The following is a 20,002-nucleotide window of genomic DNA, read 5'->3' as shown; positions in this document are numbered from 1 at the left end:
CTACTACTACTACTACTACTTGCAAATTTGAATACTTGCATACTTTAATACTTGCTTACTATAATACTTTGCATTAATATATATTGAGCTGCTGTAATAAATGATCTATCTATAGATTCATTTAATTTTATCTGTAATGCTAGTGATGGGCTATCCTAAACTATCTTTAGGAAGGTAGATATATCTAGCTTTGGGGTTGTTGAGGCTAAATATTCATGATTGTTGTAATGTTGCTGCACAGTCACATTAGAAATCCCTTTTAAAACTAATGTTTGATATTTCAGGGTCTGATGAAGACACTAAAAATCTTATCTGGTGGAGAGTGGCCAACCAGGCTCTCTTCACCGGAAAACAGAAAGCAGCGGTTCAAGGGTTTGAGTAAGTAACTGTTTGTTTGACGTAACAAAATTTGTGTTACATCTTATGCATAATATTAATTACAAAGGGTGGTATAAAGACAAGTTTTAGTATTCAAGTTTTGCAAACTTTTTCAAAGCATTAAAAACTTTTAATGACTAAACTTTTTTTGAAGCAGTGTATGCTATATACATTAATAACTGTTATGTGCATTATATTGTAGAGCCTTTGTGTTGGAGAACCAAATGCAGGGGACAGTGACTCCCACTTATGTGAAGAAGAAGTGGGAGAACCTCAAACAAAAATACAAAGTAAGCTTCGTTTGTTGGTAAGATCTTCAGTAAAAATATCAGAAAAGATTTGTAATACAAGTTAAGGTCCTTGTACTGTGTTTATGAATCTTGTAGGAACTTAAGTGTCCACCTACTGGGGTAAGTACAGAGGGTGGTGAAGCAACAGCAGCATCCTGGAAATGGTATGCGGATATGGATGAGGCAATAGGTAGGAGACCATCAATTAGCCCACCGACCCTTATTTCCTCATCTGGCCAGGATGCTGCTGAAGCTTCACCATCCTCAAGAAGCATGGAAACCCCAGCCAAAACGAGACGAGGGAAGAAAGATTTAGTTGCGTATCTGAGGGAGATGGAAGAAAGGGAAAATGAGAGGGAGATAGAAGCAGCAGAGAACGAGGAGAGAAGATGGAGAGAGGCTGAGGAGAGGGAGGAAAGAATAGAAAGGGAAAGAATAGAACGAGAGGAGAAGAGAGAGCAAGAGGCGCACCAGATAGAGGAAAAGCGAGAGCAAGAGACGCGAGAGAGAGAGGAGAGGAGAGACCAGGAGGCAAGAGAGAGAGAGGAAAGGTTTATTAAAGTCCTACAGATTCTAATGAAAAAATAAATAGTTGAAAATCAAAAAGTGTTGTAGTATTATTACATGTTGTGAGAAAGAAAATGTGTTGGCAAATAATGGAAATAAAGAATTTTCTTTTTCATTTAATCTTAATTTTACAAAACGTAAAAACAAACAACATGAACCTATTAACAAAACATTTTTCTAAACATAATCATGCTCATAAAGAGCTGGTATGCTGTGCTGTGGTGCTGAGACAGCTGCAGCCAGATGCTTTGCATCTTCACCTGATGTTATGTCATTTATTACAGGCTCTGGTTGGTCAACATGTACCTCTGTTAATTCTGGCTCAATGATGTCTCCATGAGTGATACAGAGGTTGTGGAGCACCGCACCGCATGCAACAACCTCCGGGGCGAAGACAGGGCTCACCTCAAGGGCTTTAAAGAAAATGGAACGCCATCTGGTCTTCATCATTCCAAAAGCTCTTTCCACCACATTCCTGGCCTTGGACAGTTTGCTGTTAAAACGAGCCTGTACAGGGTTCTGCACAGGCTCTCGATAGGGGGTCAGGAGCCGGATGGTTGTATTAATGCAGGGATAACCCCCATCCCCAAGAATGTATCGTCCTGCAGGTGGGTATTATCCCTCTTTATACACAGGGCTGTTCTTTAGTACCCTTGCATCATGAACCGACCCAGGGTAACCAACAAAAATATCTCACAGTACAAAAAGTAGCACTGTGCGTTGGCAGATGGGGGTTTTATTTGAATGTGGCACCCATCAGTAGCACCAACTGCCACTCTAAAACATTCTGATCCGGCCAAGTGGGCAAACCCAGCTCCTACACACTCTAGTTAATCACCAGTTGGTAGGGTGATGATCCTCCTGACGAGCCCTCTGACAGCCCTACTCATTTTGTGCACAATGTCGTGCACAGACGATTTTTAAAAAATGATTCTACTGTAATTATTAATATGTGTCAGATCTATCATTTTGTCATTTATTTTCATTGTATTAATTAATCATGGTAATGTAGTATACTGTTGCTAAAGAGGTTAGCAGTACTTACATTATTTCTGAGGTAAAAAATCAATAACTTTCTTAGTTCTCTTCTGTGATTTACTACGCTCTGCCGTCTCAGTGTGGAGTCGGGATACATGACTATAGATTAATCAGTAAGTGGTGCAAATAAAGACGATAAATACCCAAAATGTTGGCGAGTGGAGCTTGAAATGGGCATGCGGTCTGTAACTATGGTCACTTGAAGCTGGTAAGATGGCGGACGTAGTACGTACGGGTGTTGTGTGCATACTGCACACTTCTGTACTGAAAGTACATACTTCCTCCAATCTAGTACGTACTCAGTAAGTGTGCGATTTCGGACGCAGCCTAAGTCTGTGTCTGTTTCTGTTGCTTATTCTGAATTGTGTTTGTGTGTAAACTGTGAATTAGTTCTTAATCTGGTCTGATGTTAGTGAATTAAACCTACATCTCTTTGATGGTCTGATCCAAGCCCGGAGTGGCTAATCGGGAGATTCGAGAGGATTCCCGATGGGCCGGCTCATGTCAATCTCGAGTTTGGGCCGGTTGGGAAAAATAATTTTGACATTTATCTGTCACTTATCTAATCTTCTTGCATTCATTCTTCATTCATCTGACAACGCAGCCCCCACATCGCAGTAGATTAGATGGGTTCTACCATCTGAGGGAATCCTGCCCTCCCACATGTTTTAGTTGGTTTGGCCCATGAGGCGTCTTTTCTGGAGCGCCGGTAAAAGTAAATATTTAGCAATAGCAACAGAATAGCGTAAACCATCAGTCGGTGGTGGGCAGGAAGAGGCCAAGTGGAGCCGAAAAGACCAGGTTAAAAAAAAAAGAAAAGCAATGGAAGAAGATGCTTCCAAATGTGCCAAATTAACAGACATGTTTTTCCAGAGGACAGACCCCATGCAGCCGGTATTGCGCAACATAGCCAAGTCAACTTAGCGTAGTTTATTTTGTAGAACCCAGTACACACCATTAATCACAAATATCCAGTTTCAAGCTGAAAATAATAAACATAATTTGATGTGTAATATATTAAACAGCCTAACTCATTAATGGAATGTTTTTGTTCAGACGCTACTGTACTGATGATCCAGAGGAGGCCATGACTACTGAAGGGACAGGTAGAGGACAGTCTAACAGATTTATTTAAACTAAGATAGTTATTTGTAATGTAAAATATAACGTAGAGAATATACATGATATATGTTAAATTAATCAGACATTCAGAAAGATGTCAGCACGATAGCCTAATTTATTTTAACAAATGAAGACAAATAGCCTAAATCACTATCTTACAATCACTATCTAAATTACAATTTTACACCATCATATTATAGGCTAAATTGTTAAAAAAAAAAAAAAAGAAAGAAAAAAAAAACTTCAAGCATGTTATGTTATTCAGCAAAACAGGCTAACCCTTAATGAAATGTTTTTTAGCCTCAGAGCAGCAGATAAGCCATGTCTCATGTCTATAGACAATGACACCGTTATTAATAAAGTGCACTGCTTAGGAGGCTTTTGATGCTGTAGGTAGCCTACTAAATAGTGAAGCTACTTAAGAGTTTAGTGTAAACCTAACAATAGAGCACCTCTCTGTTGAAAAGACAAATGCAATTTTTATTTTTATTTCAACTTATTGCTCCTGTACAAATGTAAATACTTGTTTCATCTTTATCACATTTTTACCTTTTAAATCTTTATCTGATTTAAATTTGAATTAAACTTGTTTATGTGAAGTGTTTTCTGTTAACTTACCATCATATACCTGAACTTATACCAAATAAAAAGTCATTGTAAGAGCTAGCTGCTGTTTTATTTATTCAAATTTTTCCTCCGTGGAAAAAGTGGGTCGGGTTTGGTCATGAAACTCCCGGGCTGAAAAAGGGGCCCAACTCCGGCCCTGGTGAAAACTTGATGTTTGGAGCCCCTCTGGTGTGCAGGTTGGTACTGTGTATCAGCACTACTTACTGTGTGCAGGACCTGAGTCGTATCTGCTCCAGTCACTGGTTGGTGACATTAAGCTCAGTCAAGAACTTTAAGAAATATATAATTTAGATAGTTCACACATATAAGAACCCACAAAACCTCTTAGATGTGTATTATTAAAGTCCGCTTCAGCTGCTTGAATGGGGTTAGTGTAGAATTATGTACAAAGATCTAAAGAAAATACAGATGAGCTGGCTGGTTAGCTCAGTTGGTTAGAGCGTGGTGCTAATAACGCCAAGGTCGCGGGTTCGATCCCCGTACGGGCCACACCTGCTTTTGGACATAATCTAACAAACAAGTGATCCTTCTCTAACTAGCAGGTCCTATTGATCTGGGCTTCAAACGTTGTCGCTGACAAGTGTGAGATCTTTTTACTGCCCCTCTCATTCAGGTCAGAAACATGCCATTATTTCAATTAGCCAAACTTAATGACCCTTCTGTAAATGGTTTATTATGCACAGTGCTGCTACTGGCTTGTTTTTCTTTTCTACAATGTAAGTTCATACCTTCAGGTTCATGTTATTTGAGATCTCTACATAGATTTCTTCCTCATGTACAGAAAGACGCAGTTTAGTTTGAGATAGAGGTGGGCGGATCGATCCAAATATCGATAATATCGATACCAACGCTGGAATTGATATTGAGCAATACTCGTGTAAAAAGATCGATACTCAAGCTGACTGCTGCGCTCGCGGATTCATCACAGTCTCTCTGTCTGTAAGAGTAGCGCTGCGCTGTGTCACACAGCATGGAGCAGCGCCCCCTCCCCCCTCCCCCCTCTCGTCTTTTGTTGTTGCACCGTCACGTGGCTCAGCGGCGCCAGCCAAACAGCCATGCAGGTAAGCTCAGCCTGGCCCGCCCACTCAGCGCTCTCCTTGAGTCCACACGTCACAGTACGGAGAGAGACATGATACTGTTCTTAAATAAAAACCTCTAATCCTTTGTTCTCAACGGGGGGGAGGGCCCACAGTGTAGCTGTATTCTTTCTTTATTTATACTTTCTTTATTTAATTTTCACTTATTGTTTTTATTTAGTTTAAAGCCAGAAGTGCACTGAAGGGAAGAAATTCCTTATTCTTTGTATTATTTTCTTGTATTGTTCGACTTGAAAAAAAGAACAAGTTTGAAACTGTTTACAGTATTTGTTGTGGTGTGTTAATTTTTCTGTATTAAGGTTTGTCAGCTCTCTAACCTCAGAAGATTGTTTTAATTAGCTTTAAGTTATATTTTTTTACACTCTTTATTAAAGAAAAAACTTAGAGAAGTGCACTGAAGGGAAGAAATTCCTTATTTTTTTTATTATTTTATTGTATTGTTCGACTTGAAAAACAGAATAAGTTTGAAACTGTTTACAGTATTTGTTGTGGTGTGTTAATTTTGTTGTATTGTGGTTTGTCAGCCCTCTACCTCAGGAGATTTTGTTTTAAGTTGTGTTGAGTGATATTTTTTTACACTCTGTTTATTTAAGAAAAAACAGAATTGCACTGAAAGGAAGAAAATTCCTTATTTTTTATTGTTTTTCCTAAGAACAATTCTATTTGAAAAAAGAAACAAAGAAAGAAAGAACTAGAAAAGATGTCTAGTGAGGGGAGAATTTTTATTTTATTTTTGTATTGTGGTTTCTCCTTTTCTACCTCAAAAAAGATTTATTTTCCTAATGTTAAGGCAAACCTTGTTTTGTTACTGTTCCATTGTTTCTAAACAAAAATGTTGATTGTGATAATAAAGTATTTTGTTGTCATGTACAATGTTTGGCGAAATTCTATCCTAGGTCTTTTGGATCCTTTGGATCTATGAAGCTTAAATATTAAAAAGTATCGGTATCGATATCGGCGATACTGGCCCTGCATTTACTTGGTATCGAATCGATACCAAAATTCCCGGTATCACCCACCTCTAGTTTGAGAAGCTCTCAGCGGGAGAGCGAGTGAGTCTGCGCGTTCAAATGAATCAAATGATTCTTTGAGTCGATTCTTTAATCCGGTTCTTTAAGTCGAAGGACAGGAATAGACTCGAAAGAGTCGATTCACTAAGTTGATAGTACTCAGCAATCCAAGCAGTTGGAAGCTGAAGGAGTCGCTTCCCTACATAGTGCACTACGTAGATAGTATTTTAGATATGAATTTATGTTCCCTACATAGTGCACTAAATTGTATATCAGATAACGGATTTATGTTCCTTACATAGTGCACTACGTAGTGCACTAGAGGGTGAATTAGACAATTGGTTTATTTTCCCTACACAGTTCACTAGATACTGTATTACATAATTAATTATGTTCCCTACAGAGTGCACTAGATTGTATTTTTGATCATAGATTTATGTTCCCTTCTTATTGCACTAAACAGTATATTAGACAATTGAGTTATGTTCCCTACACAGTGCGCTAGATTGTATATCAGATAACGGATTTAATACGCAGTCGTAGTAAAAAAGTCTGTGTCTCCTTCATGTGTGTGTGTGCGTGTGTGTCGTTCTTGGCCGCTCGTTGTAGATTCCAGGAGATTTTATCTGACTTGCGGGAATGAGGAAGCCGCTATGTATATGCGGGAGACTCCCGGAACTTTTTCTGTACTTTATTTTACAAAAAGCCAGAGTGTATGTTACCGGCCTCAGGCCTAGGGGAAACCTGGGCACGGTACAAACATCCGATTCCTTACAAGAGAGAGACGGACACAGAAGTTAGCGTGTGCAAAGCTCTGGCGTTCTGAGCACTGCTTCCACGCTCACAGCTTTGTACACACGGCCGTTCTCCTTGTAAGGTGCGCCCTCTGCTGGTCTGGTGCCGTTACTCTCAATAGTTTAGTCTGTTAAACTGATTGTTTTTTTAAAACTAAGTTTATTAAGAAAAAAACCCAACCGAAAGAAAGGATGAAAAATGTAAAAGCACACAAAGAAAATAGCTACCCCTAAAACCCAATAAGAATTACTAAAGTGTAGAAGGGATGTTGGTTACCCTTTACTACCATTTTCAACCCCCTTACACTCTCCCCTACTTTAAAAAGATGACTCCTGGCATCTTCCCTACAAAATAATCTAAAACCTCAAATTGACAGGTACTGGCCATTGAAACATACTAGGACCAGTAAGGTATGTTCCTGACAGGTACCTAGGATCACTAACCACTGCATTAGCCCCTGGCTGCCACCGTTGGTACACTGGCTGACCTGGGTGCAGGTAAGTAAAAAGCTCTTTTGGTTTAGATGTTCGTGATGACCGTCTTAACACTGGTTCAACAATCTCCTGGTTCTCGCCATCTGATTCTTGATGCTCTACTTGGATATCAGTATTTTCCTTTGCCTGAAGTAAATCAAGTGTACTCTCTTCCAATTCCACCCCTGTTTGTACCTCCTGAACACTGTCTTGTTTTTGTCCCAACAGGTTAGGTCTTTCTGGCTGGGTCAACGGTAACGCAGGCAGAGTTGGCTGTAGCTCAGGTTGGATTGGGAGGATTCTTGACTCCACTCGCCGAGAGATTGGACGGAAGTTATAGGTGACCTCTTCCTCTGAGTCAGTGTGGTCGAATTCACTAGAGGGTACCTGTTTCCTTACTGACTTGTTCTTTCTTTTTACAGGTTCCTGTGATGAAAATGGTTCCAGAGGTAAGTCCTTCACCAGCAACAGCAAGTTTCTGTGCAACACTCTGATTTTCTTGTCACCTTGTTCGGCTTGGATTTTGTAGACCGGACTCACATCATCTCCCACTTTACTAACCACTCGATGGATCTTTTCTTCCCAGTAACTACGGAGTTTGCCTGGTCCTCCTCTCTCTGAAAGGTTACGTACGAGCACTCTATCACCTGGCTGTAGAGCTACTCCTCTCACACCTTGGTCATAATATTTCTTCCCTTTGGCTGAAGACTTATTGCTATTCTCAGAGGCGATCTTGTAGGCCTCTTGCATCCTTGCAGCCCACCTCTGTACGAATTCCTGTCTGCTGGTACTTCCCTCATTCCCCTTCAAGTTGAACAACAGGTCCACTGGCAATCGTGGGGACCTGCCATACAACATGTGTCTGGTGCAATTGTACGCATGAACGATGTGAGGTAAGTGATCCTTCCATGCAGCCTTCTTATCTTGCTGTAATGTTCTAAGCATTTGGAGTAATGTCCTGTTCAGTCTTTCTACTGGGTTACCTTGAGGATGGTACGGTGTAGTGCGAGAGTGTGCTATACCAGCCAGTTGTTGCAGTCGCTGAAACAAGGTATTCTCAAACTCTCGTCCTTGATCATGGTGGAGCTTTTCTGGGAACCCAAAACGTGGGATGAAGTCATTGAAAATCTTCTCCGCGGCTGTTTTCCCCGATTTATTTTTAGTCGGGTAGGCTTGGGCAAAGCGGGTAAAATGATCAATTAATACCAGAATATACTCATAGCCACCAGTACTCTTCTCAAGATGCAAGTAGTCCACTGCCACCAACTCAAAGGGAGCACTAGTCGAAATCGACCCCATTGGTGCCTTCTCAGGAATTGTGGGAGACTTTTGCTGGATACAAGTACACTTTCTGATCACATAATCTTCAACCTCTTGTTGCATATATGGCCAATAGAACCTTTCTCGTACCAGGTGGATCACTTTGTCTGCCCCAACATGGCCCATATTATCATGTAGTTGCTTAAGAATGGTCAACTTGAACTTGCTTGGTACGACAAGCTGTTTTCTTGTCCCCACTTGCCGGTACAACACTCCTTGCTCTACAATAAGTTTATTCCATTCTCTTACCAGCCTCCGGACCTCTCGGGACAGCTGCTTTTTTTCTGATTCATTTGGAGTCCATCCCTTTTCCTTCAACTTTAGCACCACTCCGATCACCTCATCTTCCTTCTGAGCTTCTCCCATATCTTTTGGGTTGATTACTACCATCCCAGATGGTTCCACCTCAGTCACAGAAGTCATCTGCAAGGCTGCTACCCACGGCACCTCATCCTCTTCAATGGCCTTATTCCCCTGCCAGACAGCAGTTACCACTTCTGGAGACAGACTCCCTGTGAACTCCTCCATTTCATCCTGCAGTGAAACTGGATACCGGGACAATGTGTCTGCATCAATGTTAGCTTTACCAGGACGATACTTGATATCAAAATAGAAGTCTGCTAACTCCCCAACCCAGCGATGTCCAACAGCATTGAGTCGGGCTGTGCTCAAGATGTAAGTGAGTGGGTTATTGTCTGTGTAGACCGTGAACGTAGGAGCATAATACAAGTAATCCCGGAATTTGTCACAGATAGCCCATTTTAAAGCTAGGAATTCCAGCTTGCCTGAGTGAAGGTGGTAGTTCTTCTCAGCAGTCGTAAGTGTCCGGGATCCATATGCAATCACTCTTAAGCAGCCCTGCTGCTGCTGATACAACACTGCTCCTAGACCTTTGTTTGATGCATCTGTGTGGAGGACAAATGGTAAGTCAAAATCTGGGTAAGCGAGCACAGGAGGACTGGTCAGTCTCTCGATTACGGTTTCTACCACGGCACTATGTTCTGCAGTCCACAGTACTCGAGTCCTTGAGGGCAACTGAGAATTACTCTTACCCTTGGCTGACTTGGGTGCTGACGTTTTCTGTGTTTCAGAAGAACCCTGCAGTAACTCAAACAGGGGCCGAGCAAGCCTAGAGAAATCTTGAATAAACGACCGGTAATAACTTAAAAACCCCAGGAGAGCTCTTACCTCCCCCACTGTGGCGGGTCTTCTCTCTCCCAACTGTTTAACTGCCTCCAGGTCTTTTGGGTCAATCTGCACTCCTTCTCCTGACACTAACCGGCCCACATACCGTACTTGGCGCCTGAACAGTTCACATTTGGTTGGTCTCAACTTAATTCCACAAGCCCTCAGCCTTTCCAGGATCTGCTTCAGCTTAGCCACATGGTCAGCAAATGTTTTGGAATAACATAAAACATCATCCAAGTAGGGGGTGCAACATTCATCCCGCAACCCTTCCAGGGCACCCTCCATGCACCTTTGGAATGCAGCTGGTGCATTACTCAGTCCAAACGGTATTCGGACCCACTGGTAGAGGCCCCATGGGGTACTGAAGGCTGTCCAATGTTGGAACCCCTCATCCACAAACCCTTGGTGGTAGGCAGACCCTTGGTCTAAGATAGAGAACCGTGAATGTCCGCCAAGATTATCCAACAGGTCCTGAATGCGGGGCAAAGGATGCCTGTCTGGCACAGTCTTTTTATTCAATTCTCTAAAGTCAACACAAAGTCTCAAGCTGGAGTCCTTCTTACGAACACAAACCACAGGGGAGGAATATGAGGACATTGATTTTGTGATCCAGCCCCTCTCCAGCAAGGTCTGTACATACTCCTTCACCTCATTGTACAATGGCTTTGGTACTGCGTTGTAACTTTTTTTTACAGGAATATCATCCCTCAAGTGTATTTTTAGTTTTAGGGAGGGAACACATCCAATGTCTCCATCATCTCTGGAGAACACATCACACTCTTCATACAGCATTTGTCTAACTACAGCCTGCTCTTCTGCCTCTAAATGTGATAAGACCACAGGAGGATGCCATCTGCCATCAACAGAAGAGTCTGGGTGGTTAGTGGTGCTACTGTTCAGCTGGACTGCACTGACCTGGGTTTTCGGCTGTTTAGGTGGCTGATAGGCTTGGGTCGGTAAAACGGCACACACATCTTCTACCCAACCCAACACAGTCCGTTGTGGTAGATACACACTGTGTTTTGTGACATTCTGTACAGGGACCTCCACAAACTTGGTGCCTCCTGGTGGTACTTGGATGATCATTGGCCATGTCTCCAGTCCCTCAGGCCATCCTCCCTCTACTGTAGGTTCAAAGCACATCACTCCTCCTTTGGGCAATGATCGCACTCTGCACCTAACTGTTTGAAGGTGACCTGGCTGGATCAACATACCTTGCTTTCCCACTTTCACAGTACAACCATGGGATAAGTCATCTGTCCAAGACTTCTGGGCAGCTGATGCGACAACCTTTGCAGCCTGCTCATCCAGGGTCAGTATTTCACCTACCAAGGCACTTAAGCCTAGGGGATCAGCAGCTCCATCATTTCCTTTAATCAGTTCCCCAATCACATTTATCCCCAGCAGTGGACAATCGAGACTACTTTGAGACACTAAAAATGGAACCCGGATAGAATGCCTGCCTTGGCCTCGGCTCAGAATCTCCAGGTCTACTTCGATCCAACCATCAAATGGGATATGAGAACCATTAGCAGCAGTCACATACAGGGGTTCAGACAATAAGACATCCAATGACTTGACTTCTACATCTGGCAGCATGGATTTGACCCACTCCTTTCCAACTATACTCACTTGAGCACCAGTGTCCAACAGCATTTGTGTCTTGACTCCGTTGGTCATGCATGAAACTAAACATTTACCTCCGACAACTTGGGCAGTTCGCCATCCATTCCTGCTGGTTGCCTCAACACCCTTGATTGTTTGACCAACATCAGCAGCTTTCACTTGGATAGGGGACAGATAAGAGGGCTGAGTCACTGGGCGTCCCGCCCCAATGACCTCACCTCGTTTCCCGACGGTGATGAATTTCTACAGGCCACAGCACGATGTCCTCGCTGGAAACATTCACCACATCTCCCTTTCACATTCTGGCGCCGAGTGCTAGTGGATGGTCTGAACAAGGTGTTAGGCAATGGTGCATGTGGAGTGACGTTTGGTGGTACAAACAGTTGGGTAGCGGGAGAGAAATACTGAGTGTAGGGCACTGAATACTGGGTAGTGGCTGCAGGAGAGGACTGGATGGTGTTTGGTAGTGCTGGGTTGACCCAAGGTGGTTCTAACCGACCAGACTTCACCAGCTTTTCCACATTCTGTGTGAGTGATACCACTTGAGCAGTAAGCTGTTGAATGGCAGCTCGATTGGCTTCCACTTCTGATGTGGACAATGCTGGTTGTTCCGGCACCCTAGGTTGCTGTGTGGCACATACTATAGCTGCTTTAGGCCTAGTTAAAACAGCCAGACGCTTAGCTCTCTCTGCTTCCTCTGTGGCTAGTTTAGTGACCTGATCCAAGATTACACTGTCTAACACTTTAGGGTCACTAAGACATGGTTTTAAGTTACGCCTAACTTCACAGTTTCTCTCATTAAGGCCCTGATAAAGAGAATGTAAGAATACCCCCTGCACCAACCCCTTGTCATAGTTAAAATCTTTATCATTATGACTAGATGCCAGAAGTACACGTTGTCTCAAAGTCATTAACCGATACACAAACTGCTGTGGTGTCTCTTTATCCTGCTGTTTCGCATTACTTAATTCTTGGAATAATTCTGTGCTACTTTTATCTCTAATATGAGCACGAAGCAATGTCTTTAGCTCAGCTACTGTTAGATCATCTTGTTACGGCCTAGTCTAGGTTAGACTGCAACACATTAAGAAATGGTGAAATAAGGGAAAAATGGACCACAACGAACACAAGAATAAGTTTTAACCAAGTGTATTTACAATTGTGAGACAAAGCAAACCAGTATACCTTCAGGAGTGACCCAGGCCAAAATAACAAACAAAACACACACTATCTAATGTACCCACTAAAACTAGCTTCCCTAAAACAAAAGAAGAATTAAAATAAAAGACAAAGTACTTCCCTAACTCCCTACCTAACATAAACAGAGCACATAACATAGATGACAAACAAAATGGCAGCCACTCCCTACCACTGGTGTACAAACAACATAGCTATATACAAGTGAATTATTTACATAGCAATCTAAATCCAAATCAGTAAGCTTTCTCAGTAGTCACAAATACAGGTAAAATGGTCATACACAGGCAACAAGGCAATAGGCAACAGGCAAATTTAAACAAGCAAAAGGCAATGGGCAAAAAGGCAAACACACACAACAAGCTCCAAACAAAAGAGAGAGAGAGAGGCGGGGCTCCTCAGCTCCTTTTAAAGGTGAATGGCAGAGATGAAGACCTGGGGTGGATCTGGATCCAGGAGGGTGGGAGGTAGACTCTGGACTGGATCCTGGAACAGAAACATATATACATATACATATACAACACAACATTTTATGGACATGACACCTCCCCCCATAAAGTTGAACTTTACAAAAGTTCATTCAAGGGTCATAACAACGTGACAAGGCATCAGCTACAATATTTTCAGAGCCCTTTTTGTGAAGGATAACCAAATTAAAACCTTGAATAATTAGCGACCAGCGCATAAGGCGTTGGTTTGTGTTTGACATGCGTTGAAGAAAAACCAGGGGATTGTGATCTGTGTAAACTGTGATGGGAACCAAACTACTACCTAAATAAACCTCGAAATGTTGCAAGGCGAGAAGAAGAGCTAAAGCCTCTTTTTCGATGGTACTATAAGCAAGTTGGTGTTTGATGAATTTTCGAGAGAAATAACAAATAGGATGATCAATTTGGTGATTGTCCTCTTGTAATAGGACAGCGCCGGCACCCGTTTTGCTAGCGTCCACTTCCATTTTAAACGGCTTATCAAAATCAGGTGTGGCAAGAACAGGAGAACTACTCAATAAAGCCTTCAAGGAATCAAAAGCAGATTTGCAAGCAGAGGACCAGACAAACGGGACATTCTTACCTAAAAGGTTAGTAAGAGGCAACACCACATCAGAAAAGTTTCTACAAAAACAGCGATAATAACCGGTCATCCCCAAGAAGCGTCTAAGCTCACGTTTTGTTTTAGGTGCTGGGAAGGAGCTAATAGCTTGGATCTTTGCATCAAGAGGTCGTACAGTACCATTTCCAACAGTTTTTCCAAGGTAGGTTATCACACCTTTTCCAAACTCACACTTTTCGAGGTTCAGCACCAGGTTAGCATCTCTAAGTTTGGTAAAGATTGTTTCTAGTAATTTCAGATGGTGCATCCAAGAATCTGAGTAAACAACCACATCATCCAGATAAGCTTCACAGTTTGGTACATCACCTAACACTATATTCATTAGTCGCTGAAAAGTGGCTGGAGCGTTTCTTAAACCAAATGCCATTACGGTATACTGAAGAAATTTATCTGGTGTAGCAAAAGCAGAGATCTCAGAAGCATGAGACGTAAGGGGAACTTGCCAGTAGCCTTTTAAAAGGTCAAGTTTACTAATGACTTCAGATGAACCAATACGGTCAATACAATCTTCTAGTCGAGGAAGAGGAAATGAATCAGGAATCGTCACAGAGTTTACTTTCCTATAGTCGGTACAAAATCGATAAGTATTATCTTGTTTCGGGACCAGTATGCACGGGGAACACCATGGGCTATTACTAGGGATCGCAAGATTGTTTTCCACTAAATAATCTGTTTCAGCATTAAGGAGAGCACGTTTGTAGGGGTTAACACGGTAGGGATGTTGTTTAATAGGCGAGTGTCCATCAACATTAATGTCATGTTCCAAGACCGAGGTGCGGGATGGAACATCGGAGAACAGTGTCGGGAATTTACTAATTAGAGATCTGATCTCAGACTGAGCATCGAAAGGCAAGTGTGACAGTTTTTCAGAGAGTCGCAACAAAGCATCAGAGTTAGGGAGACGAGAGCAAGGAACAATATTGCGACCTGGATGAATGTCATCACTTTCAGGAGCATATTCCAATATTGAGGCGACAGCTAACACCTTAGGCGAAGAAGGTGAGGGCAAAGACCCAGAAAGATCGCCCGTATCAATGGAACTGCGATCAAGGTAGGGTTTCAACAAATTCACATGACATATGCGAGTCTTACTACGGCGATCTGGAGTTGCTAATATATAGTTACTGTCAGTTTGCTTTTCAATTATTTTATAGGGACCGGAGAATCTGGTTTGCAAAGCGGAACCAGCAACAGGTAAAAGTGCCAGGACCCGATCCCCAATGTTAAATGTGTGACTGACTGCCTTGATATCGAAGTGAGCCTTCATTTTCTTTTGAGAAGAACACAGATTTTCACTAGCAATTTTTCGGGCCAAGCAAAGACGTTCACGGAGATTAGTAACAAACATTTGAAGGTTATCACTTTCTGTTGATGATGAGGATAGCCACTGCTCATAAAGCACTCTAAGTGGGCCACGGACAGACCGTCCAAAAACAAGAGCATTTGGGCTAAACCCAAGGGATTCTTGTACTGTGTCCCTAATTGCAAACAAAAGGAGGGGTACTCCCTCATCCCAATCCTTTTGTGTTTCAAAGCAATATGCTCTTAGCATATTTTTCAAGGTTTGATGAAAGCGCTCAAGTGCGCCCTGAGATTCAGGATGATACGCACTAGAGACCGAATGTTTAATTTGTAGTTCACGTGTTACTTGTGCAAATAGTTTACACATAAAATTGGTACCTTGATCCGACTGAATGCATTTTGGTAGACCGAAGGTTGTACAAAATTTAATTAAGGCCTTAACCACTGACTTTGACTTTATGGAGCGCAATGGAATAGCCTCTGGAAATCGGGTAGCAGCACACATTAGTGTTAAAAGGTAACAGTTTCCTGAGCGAGTCTTTGGCAAAGGACCTACACAATCAATTAGTAATCTTTCAAATGGCTCTCCAACAGCAGGTATGGGATAAAGTGGAGCCGGCGGAATAGACTGATTCGGTTTTCCAACCATTTGGCAGGTGTGACAGGACCGACAATAACGAGTCACATCTGTTTTAAGAGAAGGCCAAAAGAAATGCTGAATGATGCGATTAACAGTTTTCCTTATTCCTAGGTGACCAGAGAGATGGTGATCATGAGCTAAAGACAAAACTAAGGACCTGTATGGAAGAGGAACCACAATCTGTTTAACAGTCTCACATTCACTGCTTGAACTTACAGGAGACCAGGACCTCATCAATACTCCATCCTTAATAAAGTATTGTGAACGACCTTCTGAGTCCTTCGTCTTTTCTAATGTTAAACGAAAACAGGAAGCCAGTGTTTGATCAGCATTTTGGGCAGAGATTAGTGCAGTACGAGTTACCGTATCTGCGACCTCCTCAGATAATGGAGAAGAGACAGAGGTATTAGACTTATACTTAACTTTAGTGGGAGGAATCACACTAGACACTTTGTCTAAGTTATTTTCACCCAAAAATGAGTCAGACAAATCAATTATATCAGAAAACTTTCGTGCTTGGGCACGAGTTAACACACAAACAGGAAACAGAGCTGAGGCTTCTTCCCTTGAAAGATCAGCATGTTCCACAGGTTTATTTACTACCTCTGGTAGAGCAAACATTTTTCCTCCGGCTATGTCATTACCTAATATCAAGGAAATACCACCCACTGGTAATTCCGACCGAACAGCAACTTTTACAAACCCCTCAAAAGTTTCAGTTTTCAAAAACACTGAATGCAACGGAATTCTGACCACACCAAGTTCAATACCTTGTACCAAAACGTCAGAACCACAATAGGACTCATCAGAGAATGGCAGTGCACTACCTAATATAAGTGACTGCGCAGCCCCTGTATCCCGGAGTATCTGTATAGGCTTCTTAACATCACTAACCTCTGATAGTGACACAACCCCACTAATGACAAACGGTTTAAACACAGGTTCTATAGTGGAGCAAGGAACCATCTCTGCTCGACCTCCAACTTCAGAAGGCAAGGTAGACAAAGCATGGACCTTTTTAACAGAACTGTTTGAACGAGCACGTTTACGCTGCAAAGTGGGGCACCCGCTGATAATGTGACCTTTCTCATGGCAGTAAAAGCAATCCCGTGTTTCCACAGGTGAAGTAGGGGCATCGGATCGGGAAGAACTAACAGCCTTACTAGATTTTACCGTTATGGTGTGACTACGTTGAGGAGCTGAAAACACAGTTTTATGAGTCAAAACAAATTCCTCAGCTAAGGTAGCAGCAGCAGACATTTTGGTTACTTTCTGTTCATTTAGGTAAACAACGATTTTCTCAGGCAAGTTGTTCTTAAAGTCCTCTAACAGCACCAGTTCTTTAAGTTCAGCATAGGTTGTAACGTTACTAGCTGCACACCATTTCTCAAACAATGTGGTCTTTTCTCTAGCAAATTCTACAAACGTTTGACTGGGGTTTCTTGATAAATTTCGAAAATTTTGTCGATAAGCCTCAGGGACCAATTCATATGCTCTAAGAATAGTGCCTTTTACTATATCGTAATCCCAACTTTGCTCCAACGAAAGTGACGAACAAACCTCTTGAGCTTTTCCCACTAATTTGCACTGTAATAACAATGCCCACAAGTCTTTTGGCCAATTAAGTGCAGTAGCAATCCTTTCAAAAATTGAAAAATAATTATCCACCTCAGTTTCCCTGAAAGCAGGCACCAAAACAACCTGTCGACTGACATCAAAAGTTGCAGCACTACTTACAGCTGTTGAACGGAATGGGGAGCGGGGCCTGGGCACCGGTGGTGCAGCAGGTGTCGAGACTTCGATATGGGCTGGGATGTGAGCCGCAGGAGAGAGCCTGCTCCGTGGTCGAGGAATAGGACTGCTACCTGCTAAGCTCAACCGCTTCAACTCCACCTCCTTGTCTGCCTCCACCTTTACTGCTTTTAGGCGCAACCCCTCAGCCTCCCGCTCTTGGATTTTAATTTCCAGCTCCAACTCCTTAAGCCGGATTGCCAGCATTGGGTCAATCCCGGAGAAAAAAGTGCTACTGGGATCCATGCGTGTCCGCACCACTGGGGCGTCTGCAACCTCAGTGGCTGCCGCACCCAGGGAAGGACTTGAAGCAACACCCAGAGACTCTTCCTTTTCCGGTAATATCCCCCTTTCAACCAGCTGAGTGCTCAACTCCTGCTTAATCTCATGTTTTGGAGCATGACGAGATATGGTAGCAGAGAAAAAGTCAGCCACAAGCAGTAAATCAGCCTTTCGACACTGATCAAACTGTTCCCACGTAGGGAAAAGGGTAAACTGGGTGAAATCAAATTTTTCCATACCTTACACAATCTGGTTTAAACAGAGAAACGATTTAGGAGAGACTCTAACAATAGAGAGAAAACTACTCATAGATCCCGGATGAGCCCCCATTTATGTTACGGCCTAGTCTAGAGACTGCAACACATTAAGAAATGGTGAAATAAGGGAAAAATGGACCACAACGAACACAAGAATAAGTTTTAACCAAGTGTATTTACAATTGTGAGACAAAGCAAACCAGTATACCTTCAGGAGTGACCCAGGCCAAAATAACAAACAAAACACACACTATCTAATGTACCCACTAAAACTAGCTTCCCTAAAACAAAAGAAGAATTAAAATAAAAGACAAAGTACTTCCCTAACTCCCTACCTAACATAAACAGAGCACATAACATAGATGACAAACAAAATGGCAGCCACTCCCTACCACTGGTGTACAAACAACATAGCTATATACAAGTGAATTATTTACATAGCAATCTAAATCCAAATCAGTAAGCTTTCTCAGTAGTCACAAATACAGGTAAAATGGTCATACACAGGCAACAAGGCAATAGGCAACAGGCAAATTTAAACAAGCAAAAGGCAAAAGGCAATGGGCAAAAAGGCAAACACACACAACAAGCTCCAAACAAAAGAGAGAGAGAGAGGCGGGGCTCCTCAGCTCCTTTTAAAGGTGAATGGCAGAGATGAAGACCTGGGGTGGATCTGGATCCAGGAGGGTGGGAGGTAGACTCTGGACTGGATCCTGGAACAGAAACATATATACATATACATATACAACACAACATTTTATGGACATGACAATCTTTATTGGTTAATAACTCTTTAAAATTACCACCTTTAGTTACTTTAAGCACTGCTCTGATCACCTCTGAGTCTGTGAACCCATCACACACTGCCTCCTCAATCTGTTTACACAGCTGTGTGAAGGGGACCTCAGAACCAGAGTCAGAGAGCTGACCACCTTGAATTTTAAACTCTCTCCTGGGTAAGAACGCTGCAACATCACTAATTTTAACAACCTGAGTGGTAGCCTGTACTTGCATATTCCCCATCCCCCCAGAATCCCTGTTTAAATTACCACTATCTGTGGGGATGGTGGTTTCATGTAGATGAACCAAACTTCCTCTTCTGGTTGCTGTTGTTGCAGAGCCCTGTCCCTGAGGTGAAGGGCTGGACTGAGTACTAGAGTCTCTAATTCCCAATAGTTCAGTGATGTCATCATTCAAAGATAGCAGACAAGCCATCCCTTCATCTTCTAATGTCAAGATCTTTTCACTTTTCATATAGTCTATGATGTAGTAGAACAGTTGAGCCTCAGAGAATTTACACAGTTCACGATGCTCTTCTTCTTCTAGAGAAGCGGCTAGTTTATAAAGTTGCGTTGCATTAAGCAATGGAAGTCTCTTGTGTATTTCCCACAAAAGCACTTGCCGTGGTTCTGCCATTTCAATGGATCCAACTACCACTCTGGACGACGCACACCCCAGCTGGCTGCTCCCACAGTGCAGTCCCTGGATCCCAGCACAGCAATCCCGGATGAGCCCCCAATTGTTACCGGCCTCAGGCCTAGGGGAAACCTGGGCACGGTACAAACATCCGATTCCTTACAAGAGAGAGACGGACACAGAAGTTAGCGTGTGCAAAGCTCTGGCGTTCTGAGCACTGCTTCCACGCTCACAGCTTTGTACACACGGCCGTTCTCCTTGTAAGGTGCGCCCTCTGCTGGTCTGGTGCCGTTACTCTCAATAGTTTAGTCTGTTAAACTGATTGTTTTTTTAAAACTAAGTTTATTAAGAAAAAAACCCAACCGAAAGAAAGGATGAAAAATGTAAAAGCACACAAAGAAAATAGCTACCCCTAAAACCCAATAAGAATTACTAAAGTGTAGAAGGGATGTTGGTTACCCTTTACTACCATTTTC

General features: G+C 42.5%; 1 protein-coding gene, 1 long non-coding RNA gene and 1 other non-coding gene across 3 annotated transcripts in view; all 3 read left to right on the top strand.

Annotated features, from left to right (window-relative positions):
* The first annotated feature begins 4,437 nt into the window (after positions 1–4,437).
* Positions 4,438–4,511, top strand: trnai-aau (transfer RNA isoleucine (anticodon AAU)). Its single transcript has one exon. It is a non-coding gene; the product is annotated as a tRNA-Ile (tRNA).
* Positions 4,512–14,774: 10,263 nt separating this feature from the next.
* Positions 14,775–16,049, top strand: LOC134325946 (uncharacterized). The gene is made up of 2 exons (XR_010014421.1): positions 14,775–15,032; positions 15,892–16,049. It is a non-coding gene; the product is annotated as an uncharacterized LOC134325946 (long non-coding RNA).
* A 2,706-nt stretch (positions 16,050–18,755) lies between these two features.
* The window catches only part of LOC134326237 (zinc finger protein 585A-like), a gene marked incomplete at its 3' end in the record, with an annotated part of 120,426 nt that continues 119,179 nt past the window's right edge, over positions 18,756–20,002 (top strand). Inside the window, exons 1-2 of the mRNA XM_063008414.1 lie at positions 18,756–18,797; positions 19,506–19,710. Of these exons, the coding sequence (XP_062864484.1) occupies positions 18,756–18,797; positions 19,506–19,710 (247 nt within the window). The remainder of the gene's footprint in view (positions 18,798–19,505; positions 19,711–20,002) is intronic.

This window comes from Trichomycterus rosablanca, chromosome 14 (genome assembly GCF_030014385.1).
Source record: "Trichomycterus rosablanca isolate fTriRos1 chromosome 14, fTriRos1.hap1, whole genome shotgun sequence".
Classification (NCBI taxonomy): domain Eukaryota; kingdom Metazoa; phylum Chordata; class Actinopteri; order Siluriformes; family Trichomycteridae; genus Trichomycterus; species Trichomycterus rosablanca.
This window is presented reverse-complemented; position numbering and strand designations above follow the sequence as displayed.